This window comes from Nerophis lumbriciformis, linkage group LG25 (assembly GCF_033978685.3).
Source record: "Nerophis lumbriciformis linkage group LG25, RoL_Nlum_v2.1, whole genome shotgun sequence".
Taxonomy (NCBI): Eukaryota; Metazoa; Chordata; class Actinopteri; order Syngnathiformes; family Syngnathidae; genus Nerophis; species Nerophis lumbriciformis.
In genome coordinates this window covers 7237142-7265079 of record NC_084572.2, presented here as the reverse complement: position 1 = coordinate 7265079, position 27938 = coordinate 7237142, and the positions used below count along the sequence as shown (strand labels likewise).

Here is a 27938-nt window from a genome sequence, read left to right as displayed (position 1 = left end):
CAGCGGGTCATCACAACAAAATTAGGCATAATAATGTGTTAATTCCACGGCTGTATATATCGGTATCGCTTGGTATCGGAATCGGTAATTAAGAGTTGGACAATATCGGAATATCGGACATCGGCAAAAAAGCCATTATCGGACATCTATAGTTTTGGTCAATTGACTTAGTTGTGATTTCCCTCTCTGCATGAAAGTTTAAAAGTAGCATATATTAATGCAGTATGAAGAAGAATGTTTTAATGTAGACACATAGAATCATCATACTGCTGTCATTATATGCATCAAGTGTTCATTCAAGGCTAAGGCAAAATATCCACATATATACAGGTAAAAGCCAGTAAATTAGAATATTTTGAAAAACTTGATTTATTTCAGTAATTGCATTCAAAAGGTGTAACTTGTACATTATATTTATTCATTGCACACAGACTGATGCATTCAAATGTTTATTTCATTTAATTTTGATGATTTGAAGTGGCAACAAATGAAAATCCAAAATTCCGTGTGTCACAAAATTAGAATATTACTTAAGGCTAATACAAAAAAGGGATTTTTAGAAATGTTGGCCAACTGAAAAGTATGAAAATGAAAAATATGAGCATGTACAATACTCAATACTTAGTTGGAGCTCCTTTTGCCTCAATTACTGCGTTAATGCGGCGTGGCATGGAGTCGATGAGTTTCTGGCACTGCTCAGGTGTTATGAGAGCCCAGGTTGCTCTGATAGTGGCCTTGAACTCTTCTGCGTTTTTGGGTCTGGCATTCTGCATCTTCCTTTTCACAATACCCCACAGATTTTCTATAGGGCTAAAGTCAGGGGAGTTGGCGGGCCAATTTAGAACAGAAATACCATGGTCCGACACCAGCAGATGACATGGCACCCCAAACCATCACTGATGGTGGAAACTTTACACTAGACTTCAGGCAACGTGGATCCTGTGCCTCTCCTGTCTTCCTCCAGACTCTGGGACCTCGATTTCCAAAGGAAATGCAAAATTTGCTTTCGTCAGAAAACATGACTTTGGACCACTCAGCAGCAGTCCAGCTGGTGTCGGTCCACTCTGTTTCCTGAGATCCAGGGTCAACGCAGCCGTCTACCAGCAAGTTTTAGAGCACTTCATGCTTCCTGCTGCTGACCTGCTCTATGGAGATGGAGATTTCAAGTTCCAACAGGACTTGGCGCCTGCACACAGCGCAAAATCTACCCGTGCCTGGTTTACGGACCATGGTATTTCTGTTCTAAATTGGCCCGCCAACTCCCCTGACCTTAGCCCCATAGAAAATCTGTGGGGTATTGTGAAAAGGAAGATGCAGAATGCCAGACCCCAAAACGCAGAAGAGTTGAAGGCCACTATCAGAGCAACCTGGGCTCTCATAACACCTGAGCAGTGCCAGAAACTCATCGACTCCATGCCACGCCGCATTAACGCAGTAATTGAGGCAAAAGGAGCTCCAACCAAGTATTGAGTATTGTACATGCTCATATTTTTCATTTTCATACTTTTCAGTTGGCCAACATTTCTAAAAATCCCTTTTTTGTATTAGCCTTACACAATATTCTAATTTTGTGACACACGGAATTTTGGATTTTCATTTGTTGCCACTTCAAATCATCAAAATTAAATGAAATAAACATTTGAATGCATCAGTCTGTGTGCAATGAATTAATATAATGTACAAGTTACACCTTTTGAATGAAATTACTGAAATAAATCAAGTTTTTCAAAATATTCTAATTGACTGGCTTTTACCTGTATATGGTGTATGGTGACATGGACTAAACATATCCACATATAGATGGTGTATGGTGACATGGACTAAACATATCCACATATATATGGTGTATGGTGACATGGACTAAACATATCCACATATATATGGTGTATGGTGACATGGACTTAACATATCCACATATATATGGTGTATGGTGACATGGACTAAACATATCCACATATATATATATGGTGTATCATGACATGGACTAAACATATCCACATTTATATGGTGTATCGTGACATGGACTAAACATATCCACATATATATGGTGTATGGTGACATGGACTAAACATATCCACATATTAATAAAAGGCCATATCGCCCAGCCCTAATATCAAGTTGATGTTGTTTCATTTGTAAAAAAGTTACTTCCTATATTGAACTTGCTTCTGACGCTGTCTTGATGACATACAACCACATCAAAAGTAGCGTGCCAAACACACAACACATTTGTAACGACGATGTAACGCACGTTGAAGTAATGAAATTACTCGTTACTAGCAAAAGTAACACCATTTTTTCCTAACATTTATCTACAATGGCCAACACGTTTGCATTTGTTATATAGTGTTTGTGTGGTTTTGATTTTGGCTCATTTTTGTGTTTGGACTGTTTAACCTCTTAAGGCCCAATCTGTTTGTTTACATGCTTTTTTTTATTTCTCTTTGCTATTTGGGCTTATTGGACATTAATTAGAATAAAAACTAAGAATCATCTTTTAATATGATGTACTTAGTCCATAAATACACAAACGTGTACTTCATGTTTAGTGACATGCTAATTCTTATTTTTACACTTTTTTTCCCCAAATTCTATTGTATACTCTTCTGACACCACCAGATGGCAGTATAAGTGTCCACATAAGCGGCCATAAGACCCCAATTCAGTAGTGTACACAATTTTGGAAATAGGAGCTAAAAGGTGCTGTCCACGCATGTGGCCACTAAGCCTTTATTAAGACAGCCACCATGTTTATCTGGTAAACAAATAAAGACCACTTACTCCAGCAGAGGCTGATAGGCAAGATTGCTCTTGACAGATAAGTGACTTTTTAGACACTCCACTATGGACTTCTGATGAAAAACCAACATGTGGAACGATTGGCTCTTGTTGAAGACCTCCTTGAAAAACGTAGCTGGGGAAAACAAACAATTTTAGTGGCAAGACAAGCATAACAATGGCAGTATTTAAACTTTTTACATACTGAAATTTTCTGTCAAGTTGAGGTCCCTCCATTTTGTCAGGCCTTCAAAGAAATGGGTTTCTACTTCCTGAGTGTTAAAAAAAAAGCATCAATTAGAAGGGAAGGAAAGGCTAAAATGTGTTTTATATTGGCATACCTCTGCATATGATCCTGTTCTGTCGATGCGGTGGATGACATCAATGTTGACATTGGAAAGTCTTTCAGCAAAAGTGAGAAACTGCAAGAAATAGAATAGTTAGGAATAGTTTTTCAACGATGTTGTACAAATCGCAGTATTTCGGTTTTAAAAAACGCCAGCAAGGGTCCCGTCTTACGAAATTTTAGCAAAAATTTTTTTCCGTAAACTATGCATTTTCTTCTATTTTTAGGTTGTGTTGGGACACCTGATGACGTTTTGAAACATTTTATACAACTACAGCAGCAGAAATGTGCTGCTGAAGCAAGTCCGTTTTTTTGAATTTTTTGTAAGGGTCCCGCCTTACGAAATTTTAGCAAAATTTTTTTTCGTAAACGATGCATTTTCTTCTATTTTTAGGTTGTGTCGGGACTCCTGATGACGTTTTGAGACATTTTATACAACTACAGCACCAGAAATGTGCTGCTGAAGCAAGTCCGTTTTTTTGAATTTTTTGTAAGGGTCCCGCCTTACGAAATTTTAGCAAACATTTTTTTCCGTAAACTATGCATTTTCTTCTATTTTTAGGTTGTGTTGGGACACCTGATGACGTTTTGAGACATTTTATACAACTACAGCACCAGAAATGTGCTGCTGAAGCAAGTCCGTTTTTTTGAATTTTTTGTAAGGATCCCCCCTTACGAAATTTTAGCAACATTTTTTTTCCGTAAATGATGCATTTTCTTCTATTTTTAGGTTGTCGGGACTCCTGATGACATTTTGAGACATTTTATACAACTACAGCACCAGAAATGTGCTGCTGAAGCAAGTCCGTTTTTTTGAATTTTTTGTACGAAATTTTTGCAAATTTTTTTTCCCGTAAACTATGCATTTTCTTCTATTTTTAGGTTGTGTCGGGACTCCTGATGACGTTTTGAGACATTTTATACAACTACAGCACCAGAAATGTGCTGCTGAAGCAAGTCCGTTTTTTTGAATTTTTTGTAAGGGTCCCGCCTTACGAAATTTTAGCAAAAATTTTTTCCCGTAAACTATGCATTTTCTTCTATTTTTAGGTTGTGTCGGGACTCCTGATGACGTTTTGAGACATTTTATACAACTACAGCACCAGAAATGTGCTGCTGAAGCAAGTCCGTTTTTTTGAATTTTTTGTAAGGGTCCCGCCTTACGAAATTTTAGCAAAAATTTTTTTCTGTAAACGATGCATTTTCTTCTATTTTTAGGTTGTCGGGACTCCTGATGACATTTTGAGACATTTTATACAACTACAGCACCAGAAATGTGCTGCTGAAGCAAGTCCGTTTTTTTTAATTTTTTGTAAGGGTACCGCCTTACGAAATTTTAGCAAACATTTTTTTTCATAAATGATGCATTTTCTTCTATTTTTAGGTTGTGTCGGGAGTCCTGATGACATTTTGAGACATTTTATACAACTACAGCACCAGAAATGTGCTGCTGAAGCAAGTCCGTTTTTTTGAATTTTTTGTAAGGGTCCCTCCCGCCTTACGAAATTTTAGCAACATTTTTTTTCCGTAAACTATGCATTTTCTTCTATTTTTAGGTTGTGTCGGGACACCTGATGACGTTTTGAGACATTTTATACAACTACAGCACCAGAAATGTGCTGCTGAAGCAAGTCCGTTTTTTTGAATTTTTTGTAAGGGTCCCGCCTTACGAAATTTTAGCAAACATTTTTTTCCGTAAACTATGCATTTTCTTCTATTTTTAGGTTGTGTCGGGACACCTGATGACGTTTTGTGACATTTTATACAACTACAGCAGCAGAAATGTGCTGCTGAAGCAAGTCCGTTTTTTTGAATTTTTTGTAAGGGTCCCGCCTTACGAAATTTTAGCAAACATTTTTTTCCGTAAACTATGCATTTTCTTCTATTTTTAGGTTGTGTTGGGACACCTGATGACGTTTTGAGACATTTTATACAACTACAGCAGCAGAAATGTGCTGCTGAAGCAAGTCCGTTTTTTTGAATTTTTTGTAAGGGTCCCGCCTTACGAAATTTTAGCAACATTTTTTTTCCGTAAACGATGCATTTTCTTCTATTTTTAGGTTGTGTCGGGACTCCTGATGACATTTTGAGACATTTTGTACAACTACAGCACCAGAAATGTGCTGCTGAAGCAAGTCCGTTTTTTTGAATTTTTTGTAAGGATCCCCCTTCACGAAATTTTAGCAAAATTTTTTTTCCGTAAACTATGCATTTTTTTCTATTTTTAGGTTGTGTCGGGACTCCTGATGACATTTTGAGACATTTTGTACAACTACAGCACCAGAAATGTGCTGCTGAAGCAAGTCCGTTTTTTTGAATTTTTTGTAAGGGTCACGCCTTACGAAATTTTAGCAACATTTTTTTTTCGTAAACGATGCATTTTCTTCTATTTTTAGGTTGTCGGGACTCCTGATGACGTTTTGAGACATTTTATACAACTACATCACCAGAAATGTGTTGCTGAAGCAAGTCCGTTTTTTTGAATTTTTTGTAAGGGTCCCGCCTTACGAAATTTTAGCAACATTTTTTTTCCGTAAACTATGCATTTTTTTCTATTTTTAGGTTGTGTCGGGACACCTGATGACGTTTTGAGACATTTTATACAACTACAGCAGCAGAAATGTGCTGCTGAAGCAAGTCCGTTTTTTTGAATTTTTTGTAAGGGTCCGTCCCGCCTTACGAAATTTTAGCAAAATTTTTTTTTCGTAAACGATGCATTTTCTTCTATTTTTAGGTTGTGTCGGGACTCCTGATGACATTTTGAGACATTTTGTACAACTACAGCACCAGGAATGTGCTGCTGAAGCAAGTCCGTTTTTTTGAATTTTTTGTAAGGATCCCCCCTTATGAAATTTTAGCAACATTTTTTTTCCGTAAACGATGCATTTTCTTCTATTTTTAGGTTGTGTCGGGACTTCTGATGACGTTTTGAGACATTTTATACAACTACATCACCAGAAATGTGTTGCTGAAGCAAGTCCGTTTTTTTGAATTTTTTGTAAGGATCCCGCCTTACGAAATTTTAGCAAAATTTTTTTTCCGTAAACTATGCATTTTCTTCTATTTTTAGGTTGTGTTGGGACACCTGATGACGTTTTGAGACATTTTATACAACTACAGCAGCAGAAATGTGCTGCTGAAGCAAGTCCGTTTTTTTGAATTTTTTGTAAGCCTCCCGCCTTACGAAATTTTAGCAAAAATGTTTTTTCGTAAACGATGCATTTTCTTCTATTTTTAGGTTGTGTCGGGACTTCTGATGACGTTTTGAGACATTTTATACAACTACATCACCAGAAATGTGTTGCTGAAGCAAGTTCGTTTTTTTGAATTTTTTGTAAGGGTCCCGCCTTACGAAATTTTAGCAAAAATGTTTTTTCGTAAACGATGCATTTTCTTCTATTTTTAGGTTGTCGGGACTCCTGATGACATTTTGAGACATTTTATACAACTACAGCAGCAGAAATGTGCTGCTGAAGCAAGTTCGTTTTTTTGAATTTTTTGTAAGGGTCCCGCCTTACGAAATTTTAGCAAACATTTTTTTCCGTAAACTATGCATTTTCTTCTATTTTTAGGTTGTGTTGGGACACCTGATGACGTTTTGAGACATTTTATACAACTACAGCAGCAGAAATGTGCTGCTGAAGCAAGTCCGTTTTTTTGAATTTTTTGTAAGGATCCCCCCTCACGAAATTTTAGCAAATTTTTTGTTCCGTAAACGATGCATTTTCTTCTATTCTTAGGTTGTGTCGGGACTTCTGATGACGTTTTGAGACATTTTATACAACTACATCACCAGAAATGTGTTGCTGAAGCAAGTCCGTTTTTTTGAATTTTTTGTAAGGGTCCCGCCTTACGAAATTTTAGCAAAATTTTTTTTCCGTAAACGATGCATTTTCTTCTATTTTTAGGTTGTGTCGGGACACCTGATGACGTTTTGAGACATTTTATACAACTACAGCAGCAGAAATGTGCTGCTGAAGCAAGTCCGTTTTTTTGAATGTTTTGTAAGGATCCCCCCTTACGAAATTTTAGCAACATTTTTTTTCCGTAAATGATGCATTTTCTTCTATTTTTAGGTTGTCGGGACTCCTGATGACATTTTGAGACATTTTATACAACTACAGCACCAGAAATGTGCTGCTGAAGCAAGTCCGTTTTTTTGAATTTTTTGTACGAAATTTTTGCAAATTTTTTTTCCCGTAAACTATGCATTTTCTTCTATTTTTAGGTTGTGTCGGGACTCCTGATGACATTTTGAGACATTTTATACAACTACAGCACCAGAAATGTGCTGCTGAAGCAAGTCCGTTTTTTTGAATTTTTTGTAAGGGTCCCGAAATTTTAGCAAACATTTTTTTCCGTAAACTATGCATTTTCTTCTATTTTTAGGTTGTGTTGGGACACCTGATGACGTTTTGAGACATTTTATACAACTACAGCAGCAGAAATGTGCTGCTGAAGCAAGTCCGTTTTTTTGAATTTTTTGTAAGGATCCCCCCTCACGAAATTTTAGCAAAATTTTTTTTCCGTAAACTATGCATTTTCTTCTATTTTTAGGTTGTGTCGGGACTCCTGATGACGTTTTGAGACATTTTATACAACTACAGCACCAGAAATGTGCTGCTGAAGCAAGTCCGTTTTTTTGAATTTTTTGTAAGGATCCCCCCTTACGAAATTTTAGCAACATTTTTTTTCCGTAAATGATGCATTTTCTTCTATTTTTAGGTTGTGTCGGGACTCCTGATGACATTTTGAGACATTTTATACAACTACAGCACCAGAAATGTGCTGCTGAAGCAAGTCAGTTTTTTTGAATTTTTTGTAAGGGTCCCGCCTTACGAAATTTTAGCAAAAAATTTTTTCCGTAAACTATGCATTTTCTTCTATTTTTAGGTTGTGTCGGGACTCCTGATGACGTTTTGAGACATTTTATACAACTACAGCACCAGAAATGTGCTGCTGAAGCAAGTCCGTTTTTTTGAATTTTTTGTAAGGGTCCCGCCTTACGAAATTTTAGCAAACATTTTTTTCCGTAAACTATGCATTTTCTTCTATTTTTAGGTTGTGTTGGGACACCTGATGACGTTTTGAGACATTTTATACAACTACAGCAGCAGAAATGTGCTGCTGAAGCAAGTCCGTTTTTTTGAATTTTTTGTAAGGATCCCCCCTTACGAAATTTTAGCAACATTTTTTTTCCGTAAATGATGCATTTTCTTCTATTTTTAGGTTGTCGGGACTCCTGATGACATTTTGAGACATTTTATACAACTACAGCACCAGAAATGTGCTGCTGAAGCAAGTCCGTTTTTTTGAATTTTTTGTACGAAATTTTAGCAAAAATTTTTTCCCGTAAACTATGCATTTTCTTCTATTTTTAGGTTGTGTCGGGACTCCTGATGACGTTTTGAGACATTTTATACAACTACAGCACCAGAAATGTGCTGCTGAAGCAAGTCCGTTTTTTTGAATTTTTTGTAAGGGTACCGCCTTACGAAATTTTAGCAAACATTTTTTTTCATAAATGATGCATTTTCTTCTATTTTTAGGTTGTGTCGGGAGTCCTGATGACATTTTGAGACATTTTATACAACTACAGCACCAGAAATGTGCTGCTGAAGCAAGTCCGTTTTTTTGAATTTTTTGTAAGGGTCCCTCCCGCCTTACGAAATTTTAGCAACATTTTTTTTCCGTAAACTATGCATTTTCTTCTATTTTTAGGTTGTGTCGGGACACCTGATGACGTTTTGAGACATTTTATACAACTACAGCACCAGAAATGTGCTGCTGAAGCAAGTCCGTTTTTTTGAATTTTTTGTAAGGGTCCCGCCTTACGAAATTTTAGCAAACATTTTTTTCCGTAAACTATGCATTTTCTTCTATTTTTAGGTTGTGTCGGGACTCCTGATGACATTTTGAGACATTTTGTACAACTACAGCACCAGAAATGTGCTGCTGAAGCAAGTCCGTTTTTTTGAATTTTTTGTAAGGATCCCCCTTCACGAAATTTTAGCAAAATTTTTTTCCCGTAAACGATGCATTTTCTTCTATTTTTAGGTTGTGTCGGGACTTCTGATGACGTTTTGAGACATTTTCTACAACTACATCACCAGAAATGTGTTGCTGAAGCAAGTCCGTTTTTTTGAATTTTTTGTAAGGGTCCCGCCTTACGAAATTTTAGCAAATTTTTTTTTCCGTAAACTATGCATTTTTTTCTATTTTTAGGTTGTGTCGGGACACCTGATGACGTTTTGAGACATTTTATACAACTACAGCAGCAGAAATGTGCTGCTGAAGCAAGTCCGTTTTTTTGAATTTTTTGTAAGGGTCCCGCCTTACGAAATTTTAGCAAAAATTTTTTTCCGTAAACTATGCATTTTTTTCTATTTTTAGGTTGTGTCGGGACTCCTGATGACATTTTGAGACATTTTGTACAACTACAGCACCAGAAATGTGCTGCTGAAGCAAGTCCGTTTTTTTGAATTTTTTGTAAGGGTCACGCCTTACGAAATTTTAGCAACATTTTTTTTTCGTAAACGATGCATTTTCTTCTATTTTTAGGTTGTCGGGACTCCTGATGACATTTTGAGACATTTTATACAACTACAGCACCAGAAATGTGCTGCTGAAGGAAGTCCGTTTTTTTGAATTTTTTGTACGAAATTTTAGCAAAATTTTTTTCCCGGAAACGATGCATTTTCTTCTATTTTTAGGTTGTGTTGGGACTCCTGATGACATTTTGAGACATTTTGTACAACTACAGCACCAGAAATGTGCTGCTGAAGCAAGTCCGGTTTTTTGAATTTTTTGTAAGGGTCCCGCCTTACGAAATTTTAGCAAAAATTTTTTTCCGTAAACTATGCATTTTCTTCTATTTTTAGGTTGTGTCGGGACTCCTGATGACGTTTTGAGACATTTTATGCAACTACAGCACCAGAAATGTGCTGCTGAAGCAAGTCCGTTTTTTTGAATTTTTTGTAAGGGTCCCTCCCGCCTTACGAAATTTTAGCAAAAATGTTTTTTCGTAAACGATGCATTTTCTTCTATTTTTAGGTTGTGTCGGGACTTCTGATGACGTTTTGAGACATTTTATACAACTACATCACCAGAAATGTGTTGCTGAAGCAAGTTCGTTTTTTTGAATTTTTTGTAAGGGTCCCGCCTTACGAAATTTTAGCAAAAAAATTTTTCCGTAAACTATGCATTTTCTTCTATTTTTAGGTTGTGTCGGGACTCCTGATGACGTTTTGAGACATTTTATACAACTACAGCACCAGAAATGTGCTGCTGAAGCAAGTCCGTTTTTTTGAATTTTTTGTAAGGGTCCCGCCTTACGAAATTTTAGCAAACATTTTTTTCCGTAAACTATGCATTTTCTTCTATTTTTAGGTTGTGTTGGGACACCTGATGACGTTTTGAGACATTTTATACAACTACAGCAGCAGAAATGTGCTGCTGAAGCAAGTCCGTTTTTTTGAATTTTTTGTAAGGATCCCCCCTCACGAAATTTTAGCAAATTTTTTTTTCCGTAAACGATGCATTTTCTTCTATTCTTAGGTTGTGTCGGGACTTCTGATGACGTTTTGAGACATTTTATACAACTACATCACCAGAAATGTGTTGCTGAAGCAAGTCCGTTTTTTTGAATTTTTTGTAAGGGTCCCGCCTTACGAAATTTTAGCAAAAATTTTTTTCCGTAAACGATGCATTTTCTTCTATTTTTAGGTTGTGTCGGGACACCTGATGACGTTTTGAGACATTTTATACAACTACAGCAGCAGAAATGTGCTGCTGAAGCAAGTCCGTTTTTTTGAATGTTTTGTAAGGATCCCCCCTTACGAAATTTTAGCAACATTTTTTTTCCGTAAATGATGCATTTTCTTCTATTTTTAGGTTGTCGGGACTCCTGATGACATTTTGAGACATTTTATACAACTACAGCAGCAGAAATGTGCTGCTGAAGCAAGTTCGTTTTTTTGAATTTTTTGTAAGGGTCCCGCCTTACGAAATTTTAGCAAACATTTTTTTCCGTAAACTATGCATTTTCTTCTATTTTTAGGTTGTGTTGGGACACCTGATGACGTTTTGAGACATTTTATACAACTACAGCAGCAGAAATGTGCTGCTGAAGCAAGTCCGTTTTTTTGAATTTTTTGTAAGGATCCCCCCTCACGAAATTTTAGCAAATTTTTTGTTCCGTAAACGATGCATTTTCTTCTATTCTTAGGTTGTGTCGGGACTTCTGATGACGTTTTGAGACATTTTATACAACTACATCACCAGAAATGTGTTGCTGAAGCAAGTCCGTTTTTTTGAATTTTTTGTAAGGGTCCCGCCTTACGAAATTTTAGCAAAATTTTTTTTCCGTAAACGATGCATTTTCTTCTATTTTTAGGTTGTGTCGGGACACCTGATGACGTTTTGAGACATTTTATACAACTACAGCAGCAGAAATGTGCTGCTGAAGCAAGTCCGTTTTTTTGAATGTTTTGTAAGGATCCCCCCTTACGAAATTTTAGCAACATTTTTTTTCCGTAAATGATGCATTTTCTTCTATTTTTAGGTTGTCGGGACTCCTGATGACATTTTGAGACATTTTATACAACTACAGCACCAGAAATGTGCTGCTGAAGCAAGTCCGTTTTTTTGAATTTTTTGTACGAAATTTTTGCAAATTTTTTTTCCCGTAAACTATGCATTTTCTTCTATTTTTAGGTTGTGTCGGGACTCCTGATGACATTTTGAGACATTTTATACAACTACAGCACCAGAAATGTGCTGCTGAAGCAAGTCCGTTTTTTTGAATTTTTTGTAAGGGTCCCGAAATTTTAGCAAACATTTTTTTCCGTAAACTATGCATTTTCTTCTATTTTTAGGTTGTGTTGGGACACCTGATGACGTTTTGAGACATTTTATACAACTACAGCAGCAGAAATGTGCTGCTGAAGCAAGTCCGTTTTTTTGAATTTTTTGTAAGGATCCCCCCTCACGAAATTTTAGCAAATTTTTTTTTCCGTAAACGATGCATTTTCTTCTATTCTTAGGTTGTGTCGGGACTTCTGATGACGTTTTGAGACATTTTATACAACTACATCACCAGAAATGTGTTGCTGAAGCAAGTCCGTTTTTTTGAATTTTTTGTAAGGGCCCCGCCTTACGAAATTTTAGCAAAATTTTTTTTCCGTAAACTATGCATTTTCTTCTATTTTTAGGTTGTGTCGGGACTCCTGATGACGTTTTGAGACATTTTATACAACTACAGCACCAGAAATGTGCTGCTGAAGCAAGTCCGTTTTTTTGAATTTTTTGTAAGGATCCCCCCTTACGAAATTTTAGCAACATTTTTTTTCCGTAAATGATGCATTTTCTTCTATTTTTAGGTTGTGTCGGGACTCCTGATGACATTTTGAGACATTTTATACAACTACAGCACCAGAAATGTGCTGCTGAAGCAAGTCAGTTTTTTTGAATTTTTTGTAAGGGTCCCGCCTTACGAAATTTTAGCAAAAAAATTTTTCCGTAAACTATGCATTTTCTTCTATTTTTAGGTTGTGTCGGGACTCCTGATGACGTTTTGAGACATTTTATACAACTACAGCACCAGAAATGTGCTGCTGAAGCAAGTCCGTTTTTTTGAATTTTTTGTAAGGGTCCCGCCTTACGAAATTTTAGCAAACATTTTTTTCCGTAAACTATGCATTTTCTTCTATTTTTAGGTTGTGTTGGGACACCTGATGACGTTTTGAGACATTTTATACAACTACAGCAGCAGAAATGTGCTGCTGAAGCAAGTCCGTTTTTTTGAATTTTTTGTAAGGATCCCCCCTTACGAAATTTTAGCAACATTTTTTTTCCGTAAATGATGCATTTTCTTCTATTTTTAGGTTGTCGGGACTCCTGATGACATTTTGAGACATTTTATACAACTACAGCACCAGAAATGTGCTGCTGAAGCAAGTCCGTTTTTTTGAATTTTTTGTACGAAATTTTAGCAAAAATTTTTTCCCGTAAACTATGCATTTTCTTCTATTTTTAGGTTGTGTCGGGACTCCTGATGACGTTTTGAGACATTTTATACAACTACAGCACCAGAAATGTGCTGCTGAAGCAAGTCCGTTTTTTTGAATTTTTTGTAAGGGTACCGCCTTACGAAATTTTAGCAAACATTTTTTTTCATAAATGATGCATTTTCTTCTATTTTTAGGTTGTGTCGGGAGTCCTGATGACATTTTGAGACATTTTATACAACTACAGCACCAGAAATGTGCTGCTGAAGCAAGTCCGTTTTTTTGAATTTTTTGTAAGGGTCCCTCCCGCCTTACGAAATTTTAGCAACATTTTTTTTCCGTAAACTATGCATTTTCTTCTATTTTTAGGTTGTGTCGGGACACCTGATGACGTTTTGAGACATTTTATACAACTACAGCACCAGAAATGTGCTGCTGAAGCAAGTCCGTTTTTTTGAATTTTTTGTAAGGGTCCCGCCTTACGAAATTTTAGCAAACATTTTTTTCCGTAAACTATGCATTTTCTTCTATTTTTAGGTTGTGTCGGGACTCCTGATGACATTTTGAGACATTTTGTACAACTACAGCACCAGAAATGTGCTGCTGAAGCAAGTCCGTTTTTTTGAATTTTTTGTACGAAATTTTTGCAAATTTTTTTTCCCGTTAACTATGCATTTTCTTCTATTTTTAGGTTGTGTCGGGACTCCTGATGACGTTTTGAGACATTTTATACAACTACAGCACCAGAAATGTGCTGCTGAAGCAAGTCCGTTTTTTTGAATTTTTTGTAAGGGTCCCGCCTTACGAAATTTTAGCAAAATTTTTTTCCCGTAAACTATGCATTTTCTTCTATTTTTAGGTTGTGTCGGGACTCCTGATGACGTTTTGAGACATTTTATACAACTACAGCACCAGAAATGTGCTGCTGAAGCAAGTCCGTTTTTTTGAATTTTTTGTAAGGGTCCCTCCCGCCTTACGAAATTTTAGCAACATTTTTTTTCATAAATGATGCATTTTCTTCTATTTTTAGGTTGTGTCGGGAGTCCTGATGACATTTTGAGACATTTTATACAACTACAGCACCAGAAATGTGCTGCTGAAGCAAGTCCGTTTTTTTGAATTTTTTGTAAGGGTCCCTCCCGCCTTACGAAATTTTAGCAAACATTTTTTTTCATAAATGATGCATTTTCTTCTATTTTTAGGTTGTGTCGGGAGTCCTGATGACATTTTGAGACATTTTATACAACTACAGCACCAGAAATGTGCTGCTGAAGCAAGTCCGTTTTTTTGAATTTTTTGTAAGGGTCCCTCCCGCCTTACGAAATTTTAGCAACATTTTTTTTCCGTAAACTATGCATTTTCTTCTATTTTTAGGTTGTGTCGGGACACCTGATGACGTTTTGAGACATTTTATACAACTACAGCACCAGAAATGTGCTGCTGAAGCAAGTCCGTTTTTTTGAATTTTTTGTAAGGGTCCCGCCTTACGAAATTTTAGCAAACATTTTTTTCCGTAAACTATGCATTTTCTTCTATTTTTAGGTTGTGTCGGGACTCCTGATGACATTTTGAGACATTTTGTACAACTACAGCACCAGAAATGTGCTGCTGAAGCAAGTCCGTTTTTTTGAATTTTTTGTAAGGATCCCCCTTCACGAAATTTTAGCAAAAATTTTTTCCCGTAAACGATGCATTTTCTTCTATTTTTAGGTTGTGTCGGGACTTCTGATGACGTTTTGAGACATTTTCTACAACTACATCACCAGAAATGTGTTGCTGAAGCAAGTCCGTTTTTTTGAATTTTTTGTAAGGGTCCCGCCTTACGAAATTTTAGCAAAATTTTTTTTCCGTAAACTATGCATTTTTTTCTATTTTTAGGTTGTGTCGGGACACCTGATGACGTTTTGAGACATTTTATACAACTACAGCAGCAGAAATGTGCTGCTGAAGCAAGTCCGTTTTTTTGAATTTTTTGTAAGGGTCCCGCCTTACGAAATTTTAGCAAAAATTTTTTTCCGTAAACTATGCATTTTTTTCTATTTTTAGGTTGTGTCGGGACTCCTGATGACATTTTGAGACATTTTGTACAACTACAGCACCAGAAATGTGCTGCTGAAGCAAGTCCGTTTTTTTGAATTTTTTGTAAGGGTCACGCCTTACGAAATTTTAGCAACATTTTTTTTTCGTAAACGATGCATTTTCTTCTATTTTTAGGTTGTCGGGACTCCTGATGACATTTTGAGACATTTTATACAACTACAGCACCAGAAATGTGCTGCTGAAGGAAGTCCGTTTTTTTGAATTTTTTGTACGAAATTTTAGCAAAATTTTTTTCCCGGAAACGATGCATTTTCTTCTATTTTTAGGTTGTGTTGGGACTCCTGATGACATTTTGAGACATTTTGTACAACTACAGCACCAGAAATGTGCTGCTGAAGCAAGTCCGGTTTTTTGAATTTTTTGTAAGGGTCCCGCCTTACGAAATTTTAGCAAAAATTTTTTTCCGTAAACTATGCATTTTCTTCTATTTTTAGGTTGTGTCGGGACTCCTGATGACGTTTTGAGACATTTTATGCAACTACAGCACCAGAAATGTGCTGCTGAAGCAAGTCCGTTTTTTTGAATTTTTTGTAAGGGTCCCTCCCGCCTTACGAAATTTTAGCAAAAATGTTTTTTCGTAAACGATGCATTTTCTTCTATTTTTAGGTTGTGTCGGGACTTCTGATGACGTTTTGAGACATTTTATACAACTACATCACCAGAAATGTGTTGCTGAAGCAAGTTCGTTTTTTTGAATTTTTTGTAAGGGTCCCGCCTTACGAAATTTTAGCAAAAAAATTTTTCCGTAAACTATGCATTTTCTTCTATTTTTAGGTTGTGTCGGGACTCCTGATGACGTTTTGAGACATTTTATACAACTACAGCACCAGAAATGTGCTGCTGAAGCAAGTCCGTTTTTTTGAATTTTTTGTAAGGGTCCCGCCTTACGAAATTTTAGCAAACATTTTTTTCCGTAAACTATGCATTTTCTTCTATTTTTAGGTTGTGTTGGGACACCTGATGACGTTTTGAGACATTTTATACAACTACAGCAGCAGAAATGTGCTGCTGAAGCAAGTCCGTTTTTTTGAATTTTTTGTAAGGATCCCCCCTCACGAAATTTTAGCAAATTTTTTGTTCCGTAAACGATGCATTTTCTTCTATTCTTAGGTTGTGTCGGGACTTCTGATGACGTTTTGAGACATTTTATACAACTACATCACCAGAAATGTGTTGCTGAAGCAAGTCCGTTTTTTTGAATTTTTTGTAAGGGTCCCGCCTTACGAAATTTTAGCAAAATTTTTTTTCCGTAAACGATGCATTTTCTTCTATTTTTAGGTTGTGTCGGGACACCTGATGACGTTTTGAGACATTTTATACAACTACAGCAGCAGAAATGTGCTGCTGAAGCAAGTCCGTTTTTTTGAATGTTTTGTAAGGATCCCCCCTTACGAAATTTTAGCAACATTTTTTTTCCGTAAATGATGCATTTTCTTCTATTTTTAGGTTGTCGGGACTCCTGATGACATTTTGAGACATTTTATACAACTACAGCACCAGAAATGTGCTGCTGAAGCAAGTCCGTTTTTTTGAATTTTTTGTACGAAATTTTTGCAAATTTTTTTTCCCGTAAACTATGCATTTTCTTCTATTTTTAGGTTGTGTCGGGACTCCTGATGACATTTTGAGACATTTTATACAACTACAGCACCAGAAATGTGCTGCTGAAGCAAGTCAGTTTTTTTGAATTTTTTGTAAGGGTCCCGCCTTACGAAATTTTAGCAAAAAATTTTTTCCGTAAACTATGCATTTTCTTCTATTTTTAGGTTGTGTCGGGACTCCTGATGACGTTTTGAGACATTTTATACAACTACAGCACCAGAAATGTGCTGCTGAAGCAAGTCCGTTTTTTTGAATTTTTTGTAAGGGTCCCGCCTTACGAAATTTTAGCAACATTTTTTTTCCGTAAATGATGCATTTTCTTCTATTTTTAGGTTGTCGGGACTCCTGATGACATTTTGAGACATTTTATACAACTACAGCACCAGAAATGTGCTGCTGAAGCAAGTCCGTTTTTTTTAATTTTTTGTACGAAATTTTTGCAAATTTTTTTTCCCGTAAACTATGCATTTTCTTCTATTTTTAGGTTGTGTCGGGACTCCTGATGACGTTTTGAGACATTTTATACAACTACAGCACCAGAAATGTGCTGCTGAAGCAAGTCCGTTTTTTTGAATTTTTTGTAAGGGTCCCGCCTTACGAAATTTTAGCAAAAATTTTTTCCCGTAAACTATGCATTTTCTTCTATTTTTAGGTTGTGTCGGGACTCCTGATGACGTTTTGAGACATTTTATACAACTACAGCACCAGAAATGTGCTGCTGAAGCAAGTCCGTTTTTTTGAATTTTTTGTAAGGGTCCCGCCTTACGAAATTTTAGCAAAAATTTTTTTCTGTAAACGATGCATTTTCTTCTATTTTTAGGTTGTCGGGACTCCTGATGACATTTTGAGACATTTTATACAACTACAGCACCAGAAATGTGCTGCTGAAGCAAGTCCGTTTTTTTTAATTTTTTGTAAGGGTACCGCCTTACGAAATTTTAGCAAACATTTTTTTTCATAAATGATGCATTTTCTTCTATTTTTAGGTTGTGTCGGGAGTCCTGATGACATTTTGAGACATTTTATACAACTACAGCACCAGAAATGTGCTGCTGAAGCAAGTCCGTTTTTTTGAATTTTTTGTAAGGGTCCCTCCCGCCTTACGAAATTTTAGCAACATTTTTTTTCCGTAAACTATGCATTTTCTTCTATTTTTAGGTTGTGTCGGGACACCTGATGACGTTTTGAGACATTTTATACAACTACAGCACCAGAAATGTGCTGCTGAAGCAAGTCCGTTTTTTTGAATTTTTTGTAAGGGTCCCGCCTTACGAAATTTTAGCAAACATTTTTTTCCGTAAACTATGCATTTTCTTCTATTTTTAGGTTGTGTCGGGACACCTGATGACGTTTTGTGACATTTTATACAACTACAGCAGCAGAAATGTGCTGCTGAAGCAAGTCCGTTTTTTTGAATTTTTTGTAAGGGTCCCGCCTTACGAAATTTTAGCAACATTTTTTTTCCGTAAACGATGCATTTTCTTCTATTTTTAGGTTGTGTCGGGACTCCTGATGACATTTTGAGACATTTTGTACAACTACAGCACCAGAAATGTGCTGCTGAAGCAAGTCCGTTTTTTTGAATTTTTTGTAAGGATCCCCCTTCACGAAATTTTAGCAAAATTTTTTTCCCGTAAACGATGCATTTTCTTCTATTTTTAGGTTGTGTCGGGACTCCTGATGACGTTTTGAGACATTTTATACAACTACAGCACCAGAAATGTGCTGCTGAAGCAAGTCCGTTTTTTTGAATTTTTTGTAAGGGTCCCGCCTTACGAAATTTTAGCAAACATTTTTTTCCGTAAACTATGCATTTTCTTCTATTTTTAGGTTGTGTTGGGACACCTGATGACGTTTTGAGACATTTTATACAACTACAGCAGCAGAAATGTGCTGCTGAAGCAAGTCCGTTTTTTTGAATTTTTTGTAAGGATCCCCCCTCACGAAATTTTAGCAAATTTTTTTTTCCGTAAACGATGCATTTTCTTCTATTCTTAGGTTGTGTCGGGACTTCTGATGACGTTTTGAGACATTTTATACAACTACATCACCAGAAATGTGTTGCTGAAGCAAGTCCGTTTTTTTGAATTTTTTGTAAGGGTCCAGCCTTACGAAATTTTAGCAAAATTTTTTTTCCGTAAACGATGCATTTTCTTCTATTTTTAGGTTGTGTCGGGACACCTGATGACGTTTTGAGACATTTTATACAACTACAGCAGCAGAAATGTGCTGCTGAAGCAAGTCCGTTTTTTTGAATGTTTTGTACGAAATTTTTGCAAATTTTTTTTCCCGTAAACTATGCATTTTCTTCTATTTTTAGGTTGTGTCGGGACTCCTGATGACGTTTTGAGACATTTTATACAACTACAGCACCAGAAATGTGCTGCTGAAGCAAGTCCGTTTTTTTTAATTTTTTGTAAGGGTCCCGCCTTACGAAATTTTAGCAAAATTTTTTTCCCGTAAACTATGCATTTTCTTCTATTTTTAGGTTGTGTCGGGACTCCTGATGACGTTTTGAGACATTTTATACAACTACAGCACCAGAAATGTGCTGCTGAAGCAAGTCCGTTTTTTTGAATTTTTTGTAAGGGTCCCGCCTTACGAAATTTTAGCAAAATTTTTTTTCTGTAAACGATGCATTTTCTTCTATTTTTAGGTTGTCGGGACTCCTGATGACATTTTGAGACATTTTATACAACTACAGCACCAGAAATGTGCTGCTGAAGCAAGTCCGTTTTTTTTAATTTTTTGTAAGGGTACCGCCTTACGAAATTTTAGCAAACATTTTTTTTCATAAATGATGCATTTTCTTCTATTTTTAGGTTGTGTCGGGAGTCCTGATGACATTTTGAGACATTTTATACAACTACAGCACCAGAAATGTGCTGCTGAAGCAAGTCCGTTTTTTTGAATTTTTTGTAAGGGTCCCTCCCGCCTTACGAAATTTTAGCAACATTTTTTTTCCGTAAACTATGCATTTTCTTCTATTTTTAGGTTGTGTCGGGACACCTGATGACGTTTTGAGACATTTTATACAACTACAGCACCAGAAATGTGCTGCTGAAGCAAGTCCGTTTTTTTGAATTTTTTGTAAGGGTCCCGCCTTACGAAATTTTAGCAAACATTTTTTTCCGTAAACTATGCATTTTCTTCTATTTTTAGGTTGTGTCGGGACACCTGATGACGTTTTGTGACATTTTATACAACTACAGCAGCAGAAATGTGCTGCTGAAGCAAGTCCGTTTTTTTGAATTTTTTGTAAGGGTCCCGCCTTAAGAAATTTTAGCAAACATTTTTTTCCGTAAACTATGCATTTTCTTCTATTTTTAGGTTGTGTCGGTACACCTGATGACGTTTTGAGACATTTTATACAACTACAGCACCAGAAATGTGCTGCTGAAGCAAGTCCGTTTTTTTGAATTTTTTGTAAGGGTCCCGCCTTACGAAATTTTAGCAAACATTTTTTTCCGTAAACTATGCATTTTCTTCTATTTTTAGGTTGTGTTGGGACACCTGATGACGTTTTGAGACATTTTATACAACTACAGCAGCAGAAATGTGCTGCTGAAGCAAGTCCGTTTTTTTGAATTTTTTGTAAGGATCCCCCTTCACGAAATTTTAGCAAAATTTTTTTCCCGTAAACGATGCATTTTCTTCTATTTTTAGGTTGTGTCGGGACTCCTGATGACATTTTGAGACATTTTGTACAACTACAGCACCAGAAATGTGCTGCTGAAGCAAGTCCGTTTTTTTGAATTTTTTGTAAGGGTCACGCCTTACGAAATTTTAGCAACATTTTTTTTCCGTAAACGATGCATTTTCTTCTATTTTTAGGTTGTGTCGGGACACCTGATGACGTTTTGAGACATTTTATACAACTACAGCAGCAGAAATGTGCTGCTGAAGCAAGTCCGTTTTTTTGAATGTTTTGTACGAAATTTTTGCAAATTTTTTTTCCCGTAAACTATGCATTTTCTTCTATTTTTAGGTTGTGTCGGGACTCCTGATGACGTTTTGAGACATTTTATACAACTACAGCACCAGAAATGTGCTGCTGAAGCAAGTCCGTTTTTTTGAATTTTTTGTAAGGGTCACGCCTTACGAAATTTTAGCAAAAATTTTTTCCCGTAAACTATGCATTTTCTTCTATTTTTAGGTTGTGTCGGGACTCCTGATGACGTTTTGAGACATTTTATACAACTACAGCACCAGAAATGTGCTGCTGAAGCAAGTCCGTTTTTTTGAATTTTTTGTAAGTTCCCGCCTTACGAAATTTTAGCAAAAATTTTTTTCTGTAAACGATGCATTTTCTTCTATTTTTAGGTTGTCGGGACTCCTGATGACATTTTGAGACATTTTATACAACTACAGCACCAGAAATGTGCTGCTGAAGCAAGTCCGTTTTTTTTAATTTTTTGTAAGGGTACCGCCTTACGAAATTTTAGCAAACATTTTTTTTCATAAATGATGCATTTTCTTCTATTTTTAGGTTGTGTCGGGAGTCCTGATGACATTTTGAGACATTTTATACAACTACAGCACCAGAAATGTGCTGCTGAAGCAAGTCCGTTTTTTTGAATTTTTTGTAAGGGTCCCTCCCGCCTTACGAAATTTTAGCAACATTTTTTTTCCGTAAACTATGCATTTTCTTCTATTTTTAGGTTGTGTCGGGACACCTGATGACGTTTTGAGACATTTTATACAACTACAGCACCAGAAATGTGCTGCTGAAGCAAGTCCGTTTTTTTGAATTTTTTGTAAGGGTCCCGCCTTACGAAATTTTAGCAAACATTTTTTTCCGTAAACTATGCATTTTCTTCTATTTTTAGGTTGTGTCGGGACACCTGATGACGTTTTGTGACATTTTATACAACTACAGCAGCAGAAATGTGCTGCTGAAGCAAGTCCGTTTTTTTGAATTTTTTGTAAGGGTCCCGCCTTAAGAAATTTTAGCAAACATTTTTTTCCGTAAACTATGCATTTTCTTCTATTTTTAGGTTGTGTCGGTACACCTGATGACGTTTTGAGACATTTTATACAACTACAGCACCAGAAATGTGCTGCTGAAGCAAGTCCGTTTTTTTGAATTTTTTGTAAGGGTCCCGCCTTACGAAATTTTAGCAAACATTTTTTTCCGTAAACTATGCATTTTCTTCTATTTTTAGGTTGTGTTGGGACACCTGATGACGTTTTGAGACATTTTATACAACTACAGCAGCAGAAATGTGCTGCTGAAGCAAGTCCGTTTTTTTGAATTTTTTGTAAGGATCCCCCTTCACGAAATTTTAGCAAAATTTTTTTCCCGTAAACGATGCATTTTCTTCTATTTTTAGGTTGTGTCGGGACTCCTGATGACATTTTGAGACATTTTGTACAACTACAGCACCAGAAATGTGCTGCTGAAGCAAGTCCGTTTTTTTGAATTTTTTGTAAGGATCCCCCTTCACGAAATTTTAGCAAAATTTTTTTTCCGTAAACGATGCATTTTCTTCTATTTTTAGGTTGTCGGGACTTCTGATGACATTTTGAGACATTTTATACAGCTACATCACCAGAAATGTGCTGCTGAAGCAAGTACATTTTGGTGTGTTACGGTATCAAATGAGAACTGAACTCCCGTCAATGTAGTTTTTTTCTGGCACGAGAGAGAGAAGAGAATCTCCTGCCAAGTTTCAATGGGGAGCATGGACACATTTTGGTTTTACGATAGAGGAGAAAACATGATGTTGGAGTCTCTCCAACAAGCAGTTATTTTCTTTAATCCTCATGTGGGAGCGTGGACGTGCCGAAAAACACTGCACACTCCAACGTCTACGAGGAATACCAGTAATTGGCCACTTGCTGGATCGTCACCCGGAAAATATGAGACCAGACATCAATTTGTGAGGTACTAACAATATTAAAAGTACATTATCAAAAGCTACATTGTCAATTAACATCCTGAGAATCAGCAACTAATAGACAATCCTGTATATCATATCCAGATATCCTGCTCAGTAGTTAGTGTCCGCCCTGAGATGGGTAGGTTGTGAGTTCAAACCCCGGCCGAGTCATACCAAAGACTATAAAAATGGGAGCCATTACCTCCCTGCTTGGCACTCAGCATCAAGGTTTGGTGTTGGGGGTTAAGGTTATGTCTACACTAAGCCGGATAACTCCTTAAACAAATAATTATTTAGCCTAAGCCCCGTTTCAGCCACACTAAACCATCGTTTAAGGCAGACCTGGGCATATTAAGGCCTGGGGGCTTTTTAAGCTTTTTAATCTGAGCCGCCGGACATTCCCAAATCATTTTTTAGACCTTTAAGATGGAAAGTGTAGCTGTCGTCTTGAACGATACAAAGTCTTTCAATGGTTAGGCATTGAAAGATGCCTAACAAAGCAGGCCACTATGGACTGGACTCACACTATTATGTTAGATCCACTATGGACTGGACTCTCACTATTATGTTAGATCCACTATGGACTGGACTCTCACTATTATGTTAGATCCACTATGGACTGGACTCTCACACTATTACGTTAGATCCACTATGGACTGGACTCTCACTATTATGTTAGATCCACTATGGACTGGACTCTCACTATTATGTTAGATCCACTATGGACTGGACTCTCACACTATTATGTTAGATCCACTATGGACTGGACTCTCACACTATTATGTTAGATCCACTATGGACTGGACTCTCTCACTATTATGTTAGATCCACTATGGACTGGACTCTCACTATTATGTTAGATCCACTATGGACTGGACTATCACACTATTATGTTAGATCCACTATGGACTGGACTCTCACACTATTATGTTAGATCCACTATGAACTGGACTCTCACTATTATGTTAGATCCACTACGGACTGGACTCTCACTATTATGTTAGATCCACTACGGACTGGACTCTCACACTATTATGTTAGATCCACTATGGACTGGACTCTCACTATTATGTTAGATCCACTATGGACTGGACTCTCTCACTATTATGTTAGATCCACTATGGACTGGACTCTCACTATTATGTTAGATGCACTATGAACTGGACTCTCACTATTATGTTAGATCCACTATGAACTGGACTCTCACTATTATGTTAGATCCACTATGGACTGGACTCACACTATTATGTTAGATCCACTATGGACTGGACTCACACTATTATGTTAGATCCACTATGGACTGGGCTCTCACTATTATGTTAGATCCACTATGGACTGGACTCTCACACTATTATGTTAGATCCACTATGGACTGGACTCTCACTATTATGTTAGATCCACTATGGACTAGACTCTCACTATTATGTTAGATCCACTACGGACTGGACTCTCACAATTTTATGTTAGATCCACTATGGACTGGACTCTCGCTACCATGTTAGATCCACTATGGACTGGACTCTCACGCTATTATGTTAGATACACTATGGACTGGACTCTCACACTATTATGTTAGATCCACTACGGACTGGACTCTCACTATTATGTTAGATGCACTATTAACTGGACTCTCACTATTATGTTAGATCCACTATGAACTGGACTCTCACTATTATGTTAGATCCACTATGGACTGGACTCTCACTATTATGTTAGATCCACTATGGACTGGACTCTCTCACTATTATGTTAGATGCACTATGAACTGGACTCTCACTATTATGTTAGATCCACTATGGACTGGACTCTCACTATTATGTTAGATCCACTATGGACTGGACTCTCACTATTATGTTAGATCCACTATGGACTGGACTCTCTCACTATTATGTTAGATCCACTATGGACTGGACTCTCACTATTATGTTAGGTGCACTATGAACTGGACTCTCACTATTATGTTAGATCCACTATGAACTGGACTCTCACTATTATGTTAGATCCACTATGGACTGGACTCTCACTATTATGTTAGATCCACTATGGACTGGACTCTCACACTATTATGTTAGATCCACTATGGACTGGACTCTCACTATTATGTTAGATCCACTATGGACTGGACTCTCACACTATTATGTTAGATCCACTATGAACTGGACTCTCACTATTATGTTAGATCCACTATGGACTGGACTCTCACTATTATGTTAGATCCACTATGGACTGGACTCTCACTATTATGTTAGATCCACTATGGACTGGACACTCACACTATTATGTTAGATCCACTATGGACTGGACTCTCACGCTATTATGTTAGATACACTATGGACTGGACTCTCACACTATTATGTTAGATCCACTACGGACTGGACTCTCACTATTATGTTAGATGCACTATTAACTGGACTCTCACTATTATGTTAGATCCACTATGAACTGGACTCTCACTATTATGTTAGATCCACTATGGACTGGACTCTCACTATTATGTTAGATCCACTATGGACTGGACTCTCTCACTATTATGTTAGATGCACTATGAACTGGACTCTCACTATTATGTTAGATCCACTATGGACTGGACTCTCACTATTATGTTGGATCCACTATGGACTGGACTCTCACACTATTATGTTAGATCCACTATGGACTGGACTAGCACACTATTATGTTAGATCCACTATGGACTGGACTCTCTCACTATTATGTTAGATCCACTATGGACTGGACTCTCACACTATTATGTTAGATCCACTATGGACTGGACTCTCACACTATTATGTTAGATCCACTATGGACTGGACTCTCACTATTATGTTAGATCCACTATGGACTGGACTCTCACTATTATGTTAGATCCACTATGGACTGGATTCCCACACTATTATGTTAGATCCACTATGGACTGGACTCTCACTATTATGTTAGATCCACTATGGACTGGACTCTCACACTATTATGTTAGATCCACTATGGACTGGACTCTCACTATTATGTTAGATCCACTATGGACTGGACTCTCACACTATTATGTTAGATCCACTATGGACTGGACTCTCATACTATTATGTTAGATCCACTATGGACTGGACTCTCACTATTATGTTAGATCCACTATGGACTGGACTCTCACTATTATGTTAGATCCACTATGGACTGGACTCTCACACTATTACGTTAGATCCACTATGGACTGGACTCTCACTATCATGTTAGATCCACTATGGACTGGACTCTCACTATTATGTTAGATCCACTATGGACTGGACTCTCACTATTATGTTAGATCCACTATGGACTGGACTCTCACTATTATGTTAGATCCACTATGAACTGGACTCTCACTATTATGTTAGATCCACTATGGACTGGACTCTCACTATTATGTTAGATCCACTATGGACTGGACTCTCACTATTATGTTAGATCCACTATGAACTGGACTCTCATTATTATGTTAGATCCACTATGGACTGGACTCTCACTATTATGTTAGATCCACTATGGACTGGACTCTCACTATTATGTTAGATCCACTATGGACTGGACTCTCATACTATTATGTTAGATCCACTATGGACTGGACTCTCACTATTATGTTAGATCCACTATGGACTGGACTCTCACTATTATGTTAGATCCACTATGGACTGGACTCTCACACTATGATCTAGATCCACTCCAAGGTTTCTCATTGTATCCCATTGGGTTGAGTTTTTCCTTGCCCTGGTGTGGGATCTGAGCCGAGGATGTGGTTGTGGCTTGTGCAGCCATTTGAGACACTGGTGATTTAGGACTATATAAATAAACTTTGATTGATTGCTTGATTGATTGCCGATATCGTACCGTGATATTTTGAGATCCTTACATCCATAGTTAGTCACCGTAACAAATGAAGCTAGCTGTGTTGGACTTTCAAAATAAAATATTAGCTTGAATAAAATGATTTCAAGTTAAAAGCCACTTAACAACTGTGCTAAATTACACTTTTAAAAAGTGTTGAAACACGAGTTTAACATTCTTACCCTGTATGTGTTCTCAGACTTGTGAGAGGAGGACTTGGATTTCAGCTTCATCTTCGCTTCGATGCGGGTCGCCAATTCACTTAGATTCCGATTCTGCCCCGCGACTAAAATGACTCATTTAGAACTGAAATAATTTAGAACTGAAATAATTTAGAAGTTAAATCAGTTTGTAAAAGTCAGAAAGTGTTTACACACATGCCGACAGTACAGGGCAGCCATGCTGGAACAAAGCATCACGGGTAAAATAAAACATCCGCGTGGTCAGACGGGATAGCGTACACCAGACAAGATGATTCCCAACAATGTACTTCCGCTTTAGTTTAGCACTTCCGGTTTTGTTTCTGTCAGACGCAGACGCTTGAAGACTTCGAAATAAAAATGTTTATAAACGACCGTGACATAGAAATGTTCGTCAACGTTATTATACTCCAGGCAAAAATTGTTTCTACATAAATGTCGATTTATGAAAGTAAGGCCTACATTTTCTAATTGTCTTAAAGGTTTACAAATATCAATCAAAGCTTGGAGGAAGATTAAGAGTACAGACGCCCTTAAAATGACATATTTGTTAAAAACATGTAAAGTGATTTAGGTAGCCCTTTTTTTTCATATTGTTTATGATTATTATTTATTAATTTATCTGCTCCAATTTCGTTGTTCTTTCAACCTGTTCACTGTAATAACGACAATAAAACTCTATTCCATCCATCCATCTTCTCCATCCATCTTCTTCCGCTTATCCGAGGTCGGGTCGCGGGGGCAGCAGCCTAAGCAGGGAAGCCCAGACTTCCCTCTCCCCAGCCACTTCGTCCAGCTCTTCCTGTGGGACCCCGAGGCGTTCCCAGGCCAGCCGGGAGACATAGTCTTCCCAACGTGTCCTGGGTCTTCCCCGCGGCCTCCTACCGGTCGGACGTGCCCTAAACACCTCCCTAGGGAGGTGTTCGGGTGGCATCCTGACCAGATGCCCGAACCACCTCATCTGGCTCCTCTCGATGTGGAGGAGCAGCGGCTTTACTTTGAGCTCCTCCCGGATGGCAGAGCTTCTCACCCTATCTCTAAGGGAGAGCCCCGCCACCCGGCGGAGGAAACTCATTTCGGCCGCTTGTACCCGTGATCTTGTCCTTTCGGTCATAACCCAAAGCTCATGACCATAGGTGAGGATGGGAACGTAGATCGACCGGTAAATTGAGAG

The 27938-nt window shown here is 37.3% G+C and overlaps 1 protein-coding gene across 2 annotated transcripts in view; it reads right to left on the bottom strand.

Moving 5' to 3' along the window:
* Nucleotides 1-27032, bottom strand: part of utp20 (UTP20 small subunit processome component) — a 138769-nt gene extending 111737 nt beyond the window's left edge. Inside the window, exons 1-5 of one of the 2 annotated variants that reach the window (XM_072916052.1) lie at nt 26942-27032; nt 26747-26870; nt 3120-3200; nt 2984-3050; nt 2782-2914 (exon numbers count right to left, since the gene is read on the bottom strand). In XM_072916052.1, coding sequence (XP_072772153.1) covers nt 2782-2914; nt 2984-3050; nt 3120-3200; nt 26747-26797 — 332 coding nt within the window. In that variant the 5' untranslated portion in view covers nt 26798-26870; nt 26942-27032. Of the gene's footprint in view, nt 1-2781; nt 2915-2983; nt 3051-3119; nt 3201-26746 lie in introns of both variants that reach the window. The other variant, XM_061983527.2, reaches the window with a different exon arrangement.
* Nucleotides 27033-27938: the final 906 nt, after the last annotated feature.